The 12,481-nt window shown below is 45.9% G+C and overlaps 1 protein-coding gene across 32 annotated transcripts in view; it reads right to left on the reverse strand.

The window, feature by feature from the left end:
- Positions 1–12,481, reverse strand: part of EPB41L1 (erythrocyte membrane protein band 4.1 like 1) — a 136,499-nt gene that overhangs the window by 35,161 nt on the left and 88,857 nt on the right. For all 32 annotated transcript variants that reach the window (XM_082430050.1, XM_082430029.1, XM_082430035.1 and 29 more), the window contains 5 exons: positions 7,160–7,378; positions 4,923–5,010; positions 4,232–4,384; positions 2,870–2,967; positions 2,429–2,604 (listed from right to left, as the gene is read on the reverse strand). In XM_082430050.1, coding sequence (XP_082286176.1) covers positions 2,429–2,604; positions 2,870–2,967; positions 4,232–4,384; positions 4,923–5,010; positions 7,160–7,378 — 734 coding nt within the window. The remainder of the gene's footprint in view (positions 1–2,428; positions 2,605–2,869; positions 2,968–4,231; positions 4,385–4,922; positions 5,011–7,159; positions 7,379–12,481) is intronic.

Genomic DNA, 12,481 nt, shown 5'->3' on the forward strand with positions numbered 1-12,481 from the left:
CACTCGAGCCTGGGTTCAAATCTCAAATCCATCTCTTCTTGGCTGTGTGATCTTGGGTAAGTTATACAACGTCTCTGGGTCTCAGTTTCCTCATCTACAAACAGTACCTAATTCAGACAACTGGGAGGAGGAACAGAGAAGCTAATCTGTCTCAGAGAAGCAGTGGCTGGCTCAGAGTGAGCCAATTCGATCAGTGTTGGCTCACAAATGTTACTGTTTTTGTTGTGGTGGTCGTAGCAGATACTCGCTTGACCGTTATTTAACAATACACAGATACTGTGAGATTAGCTTTTATTAGTGAAAGTTAAAGTCCTGAGGTTTGCACATGATTTACCTTCTTTATAAATTAGGGAGAAATCAAGGGGATCCCTGCAATAACATCTTTCTCACTCACTGGCATTCCAAAGTCCTTTTCTGAACAGGAAAGAAAGGGATGGAATTACAGACTTTACATCAGACATTGGGCAAAACCCAGACTATGCCCAGGGCTTGTGTCTCAGTGGAAAAAATGGCTGGAAAATACTGGATTAAAATCATCAGAGCACAGATTATCCTCGGGATTGGCATAGATTTTTTTTAAAGAATAATTATCCTTTTTATTCATATATATCACTTGACAAACTGCCCATTTATGCACATTATTTCATTAGATCCACATAATACTCTGTGTTGATGGCTAGGATGGGAATTACTATCCCCATTTTACAGAGGATAAACTGAGACCTCGAAAGGAGAAAGGTCCCACTGGTAACCTTTCAGTGAATCAGGACAAGGACCCAGGCCTCCTGGCTTAGAGTCCGGGCTTCCTAGATGATGAACTTCACCAGTTCTGGGCCAATCTTTGCTGCCCTGAGCAATCTGGGTTTCATTCAGCCCCCAGCATGGTAATGGGAGCTGCAGGGGAGGACAGAAGGACAGCACAGCCCTCCTTTCCCTTTGCTTAAATCTCAGCTCTCAGCACTGTACCTACTCAAGGAGAATAGGGAGCTTCCCGAGCCCCAGATGGACCCTTGCAAAACTGCATGTCCTCCGAACACGGCCAGGGAGTCCTGGGGCGGGACTCACCTGCATACTACTGGAAACGTATCAGACTCTCCTGATCACCTGGCAAACTTAAGCATCCTTCAAGACTCTAGCCCAGTTGTCACCCTCTCTCCACAGGGCTGCTCTGTATTCTGTACACACTTCTCCCACCAGCTGAATCACGTTGAATGCTGACAAACCTACTATTCTGTGAGCTCCTCAAAGGAAAGGGCCATACTTATTCTAAAAACCGTACCCAGGACCTAACACAAGGCCTGGCACACATCTAACACTAAGAAAATATTTGTTGCCTTGCCTGGAGGCCAGCCCCAATATGTTCTGGGAGCATCTGCTGGTCCCCCACCAAAGTCCCCATCTCCTACCTTCAAGCTACCCCCTATAAACCTAAAAGCAATAATAATTTATTAGTGGTCCTACAATTTATTAAGGTCCTACTATGTGCCATGAACTGTTTTGGGTGTGGTAGAGGTATTACTTGTTTAGTTCTCCCTATAACACAATGAAGTAGGTATTATTCATTTTGCAGAAGAAGAGATAGGCCCAGGGGAGTTAAGCTGCTCAAGGCCTCCCATCCTTCCATTCAAATATTTATGGACCACTTCCTGCATCCATGGAGCAACTGGTGAGTGTCAAGGCTGAGACCTAACTCTGCCTAACTCCCAATGCCCCATGTGGCTTCTGACCATCTCCTATAAACTCGTGAGCATATCCTGGGAGAGTTCTGGGCCCTAAAGGGTGCTGATTTAGTAGGATTAGGTAAAGGCCTGGGACTTCTCATGTTTACAAGCTCACAGCTGGTTCTGATGCCACATTTTGAGAAGCCCTGGTCTGCTTGATACAGGGCAATGTATGGCCAATTCTCATTAATAGTCAGGGCACTTATCAACTCAAGAGAAATGGGGGCAGTGGAGCCCCCAGTTAGATTGACATCTAACTGCATGGCAGTTAGATGTCAATCAGCCCAGAGCCCAGTGGAACCAAAAAAATGCTTGGGAACAACTCCTTCGCCTCCAGTAAGGCATCACCAGCTCCACACTGCAGTTACAATATACCATTCCAGAATGGTGACAAGCTGTGAACTGCTAAGCTTCTTGGGAAGGGGGCCCAGGAAACCATATGGCTGAACCTGGGACCCCAAAAGGCCGCAACTCAGGGAAGTTGTGAGAAGCCCAGAGTGTCAGTGTCACATTCCAGCAGAAGTGGTACCGTAGGCTAGACTAACCCACTGAGAGTCACCAGGTGCAGCAGTGCTCTGGGGCCACCATGCCTGGTGCAAGTCAACTGTGATGTGTTCACCGCCTCCACTGCTCATTCTACAGGACCCAGCATGCTCCCACCCCCCTCTACACGCCACTCTCCCCGCCACCTCCAGCGTGGGGCATACCTCCGTCAAGGCTGCGGGACATGGTGTACCGTTTGCTGGAGGAACGCTCAAAGAAGGGCGCGGGCCGGTCGATGAGGGCGCTGGCCTGGCGGGTCTGTGCCTGGGTCCTCCCACTATACCGAAATTTGGAGCCCATCACCAGGAAGCCCTTGGGTGGGGGCTCAGGGGACACCAGCCTGCAGGGGAGGGATGGAGGCAAGGAGAGAGGATCAGACGCGCAACACCAGGCCCAAGGCTGGACCACAGCTGGCCTTGCATCCCGCTGTCCCACCAGCTACAACAACTCTAAGTGGTCCAGAGGTGAGAGACTTGGGGAAAGAGGAGGAGGAGGGCTTTCCTAGAGTCCCTACTAGCTCCTCCTACTGACAAAACACAGACGTCACCCACATCCACTCACAGCCTCTGCCTCAGCCCGTTACCACACCCCAGGGGCAGGCTCACCGGAAGAACGTATGATGCTCAATGCAGACCTTCCACAGTCTCTTGGCCGACCGGTGATTTGGGAGCTTAAAGCCAATCGTGCTCTCAAACTGCTCATACTGCAAAACCAGGGAGGGTGGGTCAGAAGCAAGGCCTGGGCCCACTCTCACCACCAGTCCATCCTTTCTGAACCTCCTTCTCAGGCCTGTATGACTCTGGCCTGTTCGTTCATTTATTCATTCATTTAATCCATCAGCTGGATTAAGCCCTTACTCTGTGACAGGTCCAGAGCTAAGCAACAGGGACACCAGGGTGACCAAGACAGAAGATTCTTGGCGGGGGTGGGGGGTGATGATAAATGGGTAAACCAGCTCATCTCAGATACTGATAAGGGCACAAAGGAATGGATAGAGATGTGTGATGTGACAGGGGATGCCTGCGCAGGTGCGGGGGCGGGGGGCAGGTGCTAGTTTAGAAAGGGTGATCAGGGAACGCCCTCTACACAGGGGGTCTCTGAGCAGAGAACTGGAGGATGGGAAGGGAACCAAAGCTACGTGAGAAGGCGGGGCAGAGGATTTCAGGTGGAGGGATCATCAAATGCAAAGGGCTCGGGCAGGAAAGAGTTTGCTTATTCAAGGATCTCTGGAGAAGGGTGAAGGGGCTGGAGCGCCCGTGGGCGTGGGGCAGCAGGGCAGAGGCACGTGGGAGAGGCAGGTGGCCAGACAGAGTTAGGAGTTGAGTCCAAGAGCTAAGGAGAGCTCTCAGAAGGTTCAAGTGAGGAGTGGGAGTGGGGTGGGTTTGACATGAACTGATGCAAGGGACTTTTAAGCTCTCTCCAGCAGCTATGAGGAAAATGGCCTGGAGTGGCAGTGGAGGCCGGGAGACCAGTGAGAAGGACAGTGTAGGGATGGAGGGGAGAGATGGTGGCTGGTGCAGTGGACAGAGGGACAGAAGCAGACGGGCTCGCACTTATTCTAGAGGTAGAACCAAGTGGACTTTGTGATGGGCGGGATGTGGAGGGTGGGCATATTCATGTTTGCACGTGTGTGTAGTCGTGTGTCTGTGTGCATCTTCGTATGAGTACCACATGTAAGCAAATCAGGGACATGGACATACATTCCCTGATCTGTATAACCTGAATATATGTGGTTATCTTTATGCGTACACTCCCGTGTGTGTGTGTGTGTGTGTGTGTGTGTGCAGGCACATACCTAAAGTGCAAAGTCTATGTAGAGAGCCCCAGCAAAAGAGGACTGTCTCCCTACCCAGCACCCAGCTCCTCCATCCATGTATCCTGGGTAGGAAGAAACCCAGGCCCAGCTGCCGGGGTCCCGTCCATTTTAGTTGATCCCGGTGAAGAAGGGATTCCCAAGGCAGGCTCACCTCCCCAGGCCGTATCTTGATGTAGAAGTTACTCCTCTTGTAGGAGATCTTGAGAATCTTGGGCCAGGCGAAGCGGTTGATCCTCAGCCGGTCCCGGTAGATGAGCAGGCCATTGGCACAGACTCCTAACATGATGTCGATGCCCTCAGAGTCCTGTGTGAGAAGGGACCGTGGGATGACCCCGAAACCCCATTCTGAGCTCTGCTTGTAATGAGCCCTCAGGAGCAGGGTTTGAGCATCCATGCTGGAGCCCCACTGACTAATCCCTCACAGAGCCCTTTGTTCATTCATTTTGTCCTTTATTCACCCACTCACTTGTTCAATCATTTTCTCTATCAATCACTCAATCATTCATTCACCCAGCAAACAGTTAGGGGTACCTATGCATACTAGGTCATATGCTATATGCTCAGGATACAGAAATAAGTTAAGGCCTATGTCTTTCCCTCATGAAGCTCCCAATCTAGCGGTGGCACAGACAGATTCATAAATAAATATAATACAAGGAGAAAATAATAAGGGTCATGGGGAAATAAAGGGTTATGGAACGTCAAGTTATGAGAAATAAGAAGAGAAAAGGCTTCAGGTTGGAGATGACACAGAGTCCGGCACACCAAGCCCTCCAGAAGGCCCTGGTAGTTCCTCAGGTGCACCCCCCAGAACCTAGGGGAACCCTGGCACCCAGCAATACCTTGGCATGGTGCAGGTCTACTCCGTACATAGAAAGCTTCTTGGCGTTCTCTAGGAAGTGGATTTCTGCTTCTCCTGGGGTCATGCCCCTAAGGGAAAGAAAGCGATCGCTGGTGGTCGGTGGAAGGACCAAGGCCTGAGTCCTGCCAGCCGAAGATGACCGCAGTCGGAACCTGTGATTCCAGGAAGGCAAGCATTCTGGAGCAGGAGTGTGGCTGGGCCTCCCCGGTCCCTCACCTCTGCTCTCAGTGCCGGACAGAGCACCCCTAGCCCCCGCTTCAGTCCACTGAACTCTCATCTCCTGCCAAAGCTCAGGTCCAGTCTTATTTTCTCCAGGAAGCATTCAAGGCCTCAGCCGGGAGTCTGGATTTTTGCCTCATTCTGCCACTGGATTAAATGGGAGCCATAAATTCCGTTTCTTCATGACAGTGAAATCACTGTGGATGACATTGCTTATCATTATCACCCAGGGGCTCCTGAATTATTACCCACAAAGGCTATTTTTCGCAGAATTTTGTATCAGAAACCACTTAATCGCCCTTGAGGAAAGGAGGAATCTCTCTCCTTTCTGAAAAGAAGAGTTATGTAATTCATCAAGTTCCTTCTTTGCTTTGGCTGCCCGGAAACTGTACGCTCTCACAGCATTTATTGAGTAACATTTATTGAGTACTACATGCTGGTTACTGTTCCAAGCACTTTACATGTATTAATTCATTTGAATCCTCATAACAGGACTATTAGGTAGATATCACTATTCCCACTTTATAGATGAGGAAACTATGGCACAGAGAGGTTGAATGACTTGCCTAAGGGCACACAGCTATTAAGTAGCAAAGTCAGGATGTGAATCCAGACAATGTGGCTCCATGGTTCATGTTCCCAGCCACTTGGCTTACATCTGTCTCATAGCCTCAGTTTCCTGTGCTCTGTCTACCTCGGGGAGCTTTTGTGCAGGATACCTGGACACTGGAAGTCAATCTGCTTTAAGTCAAAAGAGCTGTTGCAGCTGAAGGGATGGCCGTTAGGATTTCTCCAGCCCACGCTGATCTGAACTTCCCTCTCTGAATTATTAGGACTCTTGCGAATCCTTAACACACCTTGCTGCCTACAACAGGGATGACAAAGAGCCCAGGCAGACGTTGCTAACCGGCTGCACGGTTTCAGTATCCTGCTCAACACAACACAACAGCAGCCGTTACTAGCCAATCAGAGTTGGTGTGCAAGCCTCTGAGAGACACATTTGCCACCCAGACCTCATGTCCCATCACACCCTAGCAGGCTTTCTTCCCCACGTACATGATCCCTCCACCTCTGGCCCTGGGCCTCTCTCCAGATGGCCTCTCTCCCCAGGACGCAACCCTCCTCATTCCCTCCATCCTCATTAGCAATGAGATAATATCACCAGACCCCCTCCCACGTGCATAGCACTTTACAGTTTACAATGCACTTCCATGTCATTTATCACATTGGGTTTCCCTGACAAGCCTGGACTTAGAGTCCAAAGTACTTCCAGCGTAAAAGGACCATTTAGTTCCAGGGGTCCCCCCAGGAAGCGAGTATCACTCTCACAGCAGGGATTTGGAAATGGGGGATGCATTTTGGTTGTTACAATGACTGAGGGGGTGTTATGGGCATTTAATGCCTGGGGCCCAGAGACGCCAAACATCCTGCACAGTGAATTCTCCTGTCCCAAATACCAGAGCAACAATAATAGCCACCATGCGGTGTGTCTCTAATAGGCACCATTTAGCCCCTCCAGGACCCTACAGCATAGGTTTTACTAGTGCCCACATTAAAGAAATGAGGAAACTAAAAGCACAGGGAAGTGAAATGACCAGGCCGAGATCCCCCGGTTAGAAAGAGACAGAGCCAAAAGGTGAACCAGATGGTCTGGCTTTAGAATGTAAACTTTTGAACCTTATGCCCGGAGACATCAGGACACTTACCCAGGGACACAATCATTATTATCATCTCCAATTGGCAGTTAAAGAGACCAAGGACAGGGAATTACCACACCAGTACAAGAGCTTAAGAACCTGAGGTCCCAAGCGGTCATTTAAGGTCACATAGCAAGTTACCATCATTCCTATCTGATGAGATGATGTGCTCTCAGACACACCTCATGTTAGCGGCAGAGCCGGGTGGGGTACTTACAGCATACGATCCGGTGGCCTAGCCAGGAAGGTTCTGTCCAACAGGGCAAGGAACATGGGGAGGCCTGGGCGGAGGCCCTCTCACCTGTACGTTTTGTGCAGCTCCATGATCCTTTCTTCCAGCTCCCGGGTCTGGTTAGGGGCGAAGCGGAGCTCGCTGACATAGTTGCCCACATGTTCCTCGGCATCATAGTCGCCCAGCTCAGCCTGCACGGCATAGGAGCCCAGCAGGGCATGCGTGACGAAGGAGCAGGGCAGGCGGCCCGTGATGATGTCCGCCCGCAGCTGCAGGCACAGGTAGTATCTGGACATAGGGGAGAGCTGGCATGGGCACGGGGGCCACTCCCTCCCTAGATTCCCCCAAACACAGCTGCCCACCGATCCATCAGCACCAACTGATCAACGCTCAGCGCAGCAGAAGAGGAATGCTCCCAGACACTGGCATGTCGTGTGTTAATACTTTGGGTGTATCCTAGAAGATGGTTATGTAACATTTCATGCAACGTTAAGCATTTTTGTTCATTTCTAAGTTTGAGGGATTTTTCCTACTATAGGAACATTTTCAATTTCTAACTCATTTTCAAGCTAAATTAGGACTGCTTTGCTGGTTTAACCATTTTTTTAAAATGTGATGTATTTTTAATTATACTATTAATATACTCTTACTGTGGGAAACATGTAAACTTTAGAGATAATTCTAAATTTCCTCTTGATGTCCATTCTCAGTCCTAACTCCCTCCCCCAGAGGTCACTCCTGTTATCCCTGTGGTGTTAGACCTTTTTCCTCCATGGACGTATAGAAATGCATGTGGTTTTCACATGATCATCTCCATGGATGTAGAAAAAGCATTTGATAAAATTCAACATCGATTCATGATAAAAACTCTTATGAAAGTGCGTATAAGAGGGAACATATCTCAACATAATAAAAGCTACTTATGACAAACCCATAGCCAATATAATACTCAACAGTGAAAGCTGAAAGCCTTCTCGCTAAAATCTGGAACAAGACAAGGATACCCACTCTCACCACTTCTGTTCAACATAGTATTTCAAGTCCTTGCTACAGCAGTCAGTCAGGAAAAAGAAATAAAATGTATCCAAATTGGTAGGGAAGAGGTAAAATTGTCATTATACACAGACGACATGATACTATATATAGAAAGCCCTAAAGATGCCACACAAAAACTGCTAGAACTGACAAATGAATTCAGCAAGACAGCAGGATACAAGATTAACATACAGAAATTGGTTGCATTTCTTTACACTTAACAATGAAATATCAGAAAGGAAATGTAAAAAAAAAAAAATCCCTTTTATTTTTTTATCTATGGTTTTTATTTTTAATTTCTGAATGCATCCAAGTGCTTCAAAATTATTAAAACTGAAACATTATACAGCAAGAAAAAAAAAGACTTCTTTCTTGCCACCATGGAACAAGTTACCAATCCTCTACATGCAGAAGCTCCATTATTGCTGAAAAAATCCCTTTTAAAATAACACCAAAAATAAAATAACATACTTAGGAATAAACCTGACCAAGGAGGTAAAAGACTTATATGCTGAGAACTATAAAACATTAATAAAGGAAATTGAAGATGATTCAAAGAAATGGAAAGATATCCCGTGCTCTTGGATTGGAAGAATTAACATTGTTAAAATGGCCATACTATCCAAAACAATCTACAGATTTAATGCAATCCCTATCAAATTACCCATGACATTTTTCACAGAACTAGAACAAATAATCCTAAAATTTATATGGAACCATAAAAGACCCAGAATTGCCAAAGTAATCCTGAGGAAAAAGAACAAAGCAGGAGGGACTTCCCTGGTGGCGCAGTGGTTAAGAATCCACCTGCCAATGCAGGGAACACGGGTTCGAGCCCTGGTCTGGGAAGATCCCACCTGCCGCGGAGCAACTAAGCCCATGTGTCACAACTACTGAGCCTGCACTCTACAGCCCGTGAGCCACAACTACTGAAGCCCGCCCATGCTCCACAACAAGAGAAGCCACTGCAATGAGAAGCCCACACACCGCAATGAAGACTCAATGCAGCCATAAATAAATAAATAAATAAATACATTTATTAAAAAAAAAAGAACAAAGCAGGAGGCATAACCCTCCCAGATTTCAGACAATACTACAAAGCTACAGTAATCAAAACAGCATGATATTGGCACAAAAACAGACATATGGATCAATAGAACAGAACAGAGAGCCCAGAAATACACCCACACACCTATGGTCAATTAATCTTCGACAAAGGAGGCAAGAATATACAATGGGGAAAAGACAGTCTCTTCAGCAAGTGGTGTTGGGAAAGTTGGACAGCTGCATGTAAACCAATGAAGTTAGAACACACCCTCACACTGTACACAAAAATAAACTCAAAATGGCTTAAAGACTTAAATATACGACAGGACATCATAAAATTCCTAGAAAAGAAAATAGGCAAAACATTCTGACATAAATCATACCAACGTTTTCTTAGGTCAGTCTCCCAAGGCAATAGAAATAAAACCAAAAGTAAACAAATGGAACCTAATCAAACTTACAAGCTTTTTTTTTTTTTTTCAAACTTACAAGCTTTTGCACAGCAAAGGAAACCATAAACAAAACAAAAAGACAACCTACGGACTGGAAGAAAATATTTGCAAATGATATAACCAACAAGGGCTTAATTTCCAAAATATACAAACAGCTCATACAACTCAATAACGAAAAAAACAAAACAACCCAATCGAAAAATGGGCAGAAGACCTAAATAGACATTTCTCCAAAAAGACATATAGATGGCAAATAGGCACATGAAAAGATGCTCATCATTGGTAAATATTAGAGAAATGCAAATCAATACTACAATGAGGTACCACCTCACACCGGTCAGAATGGCCATCGTTAAAAAGTCTGCAAATAACAAATGCTGAAGAGGGTGTGGAAAAAAGGGAACCCTCCTACACTGTTGGTGGGAATGTAAATTGGTGCAGCCACTATGGAAAACAGTAAGGAAGTTCCTCAAAAAACTAAAAATACTGTTGCCATATGATCCAGCAATCCCACTCCTGGGCATATATCCGGAAAAAACTGTAATTAAGCAAAGATACATGCACCCCTATGTTCACAGAAGCACTATTTACATTAGCCAAGACATGGAAGCAATCTAAATGTCCATCAACAGATGAGTGGATAAGGAAGATGTGGTACATATATACAATGGAATATTACTCAGCCATAAAAAGAATGAAATATTGCCATTTACAGCAACATGGATGCAACTAGAGATTATCATACTAAGTGAAGTGAGAAAGAGAAAGACAAATACCACATGATACCACTTATATGTGGAATCTAAAATATGACACAAATGAACTTACCTATGAAACAGAAACAGACTCACAGACATAGAAAACAGACTTGTGGTTGCCAAAGGGGAGAGGGGGTGGGGGAGGGATGGAATGGGAGTTTGGGATCAGCAGATTCAAAATATTATATATAGAATGGATACAAAAAGGTCCTACTGTATAGCACAGGGAACGATACTCAATATCCTATAATAAACCATAATGGAAAAGAATATGAAAAAGAATATGTATATATGTATATATAACTGAATCATTTTCTGTACAGCAGAAATTAACACAACATTGTAAATCAACTATACTTCAATAAAATAAATTTTTTAAAATGCATGTGGTTTTGGTTCATAGGTGTTTTTACCATGTAAATGCTATCAAATGCTATATCTGACCACATAGCTTGCTTTTTCACTCCCAACTATGTGCCTTAGAGCCCTTCCCATGTCAGCACACGTGACCTGACTTTATTCATTTTAACTTCTGCACCATATTCCACTGTCTGGACAAAACTGTTTGCCAATGTTTTCTCAAAACTTTTTTATTTGGCTCCAGCTTTAAACGAATTGTCCAAATTGGTTTAAAAGAAACATTTCCAACCACTAGGCCATGATTTTTTTTATAACTTTCATGCACACTTGGATGATTTTACAATTTTTAGAACCATTTCAAAGCACTTTTTATTGCTTTTTAAGTTACTGTGTATTTTTTTTTTAATATTCCAGTTCATGCTCAGCCTGCAATACCTCCTTGCCCACTTTGCTATGTTTCACCATTTTTTTTTCCAATTACTTGTTTCTTTGCCTTTTAAGTGGCTTTTACTTAGTATAGTTTTTACTGCTCCACGACATTATTTTGCAGTCAGAACTGAAGCTCTGGCCAAAAGTACAATACATGTGGCCTCAGTGTGTGCTCAGAGCCACGGCAGAGGCTCAGAATCAGCAGCAGCTCAAACATTACAGGCACCGAGTGTGGGCTTATAAGTATATCATTCAAAAGTCTCCAAATTCAGAAATCATTACCAAACACACTGATCAGTCTTTCATTTCAGTCACTTTGTCATTCTGACCAGTTTATTTGGGTTCTAAATATTTTTGACTAAATCAGCTGCTACTATCACCCCATCCTCTGAGGTCAGCCACATCGGGCAGGGCTAACTTCCTTCCTGGTGTCCCTAGAGGCCCAATGTCCAGGGACCAGCACAAAGAGGAGAGGCACCAGTGGGCAAGACCAGGGGATGGGGGCTGTATTGGTCTAAAGCTCTCAGCCCTTTCGGGAATGAAGTTTAGACCCTGCTGCTGCCACCTTGGTCCCAAGCTGACCTCAGGGATTAGAGCAGGGCTAATGAGGCCAAGGCCTCAGGTCTGATCTATTCCAGGGATATCTGTTTTATCTCCCAAGGCCAGAGTCGGTATCTTGACCTTGGCCCATTGCCTGGCAAATGGCAGAGATTAAGGAGGGACCCAATGGGAGACAGAGGATGGCTTAGTAGCTCCCTCTCCTGCTGTAGGAATAACTCCAAGCCACATCCTATGGTTGGTGGGTGTTTAGGGCCCAGTACACGGATGACACAGCCCCAGGATATTGTAAAGTAAGACTATCTCTTTGGAAGGGGCTTAGATAAAGAGAAAGGCCCCTCCCTGTTTTGGATTTCAGAGGCAGGATGAGCCCCATGGAAGGTCTCATCCTGAGAGATGCTTTGCACCCCCTTCTAATCTTTAAGCCTTGTTATCTATTGGCACTGAGGCACAAGGCCTGCACCTACAATCCACGTTCACCCCAGCAGCCTGGGCTTGCCTCCCTGGGGTGGTCACATGCCTCATTTGACTCCCACACACCTGCCATGTGCACAGAGTAGCACACAGGACCAAACTCCCACTTGCAAAGGCATCTGTGTTCTAATCCCTCCTATCCCCAAAGTTAAAACCTGGTGGTCCAGCCAGCACATCAGCCTTCAGACATGTCTGGTTTATCCTACCCAGAGATGGCCCACACCATGCTTTTTAACAGTTTAAATTAGTTGCCAATATTTAAAAAGTGTGGTTTTTAC

This window comes from Balaenoptera physalus, assembly GCF_965194825.1.
Source record: "Balaenoptera physalus genome assembly, chromosome: 16".
Lineage (NCBI taxonomy): Eukaryota > Metazoa > Chordata > Mammalia > Artiodactyla > Balaenopteridae > Balaenoptera > Balaenoptera physalus.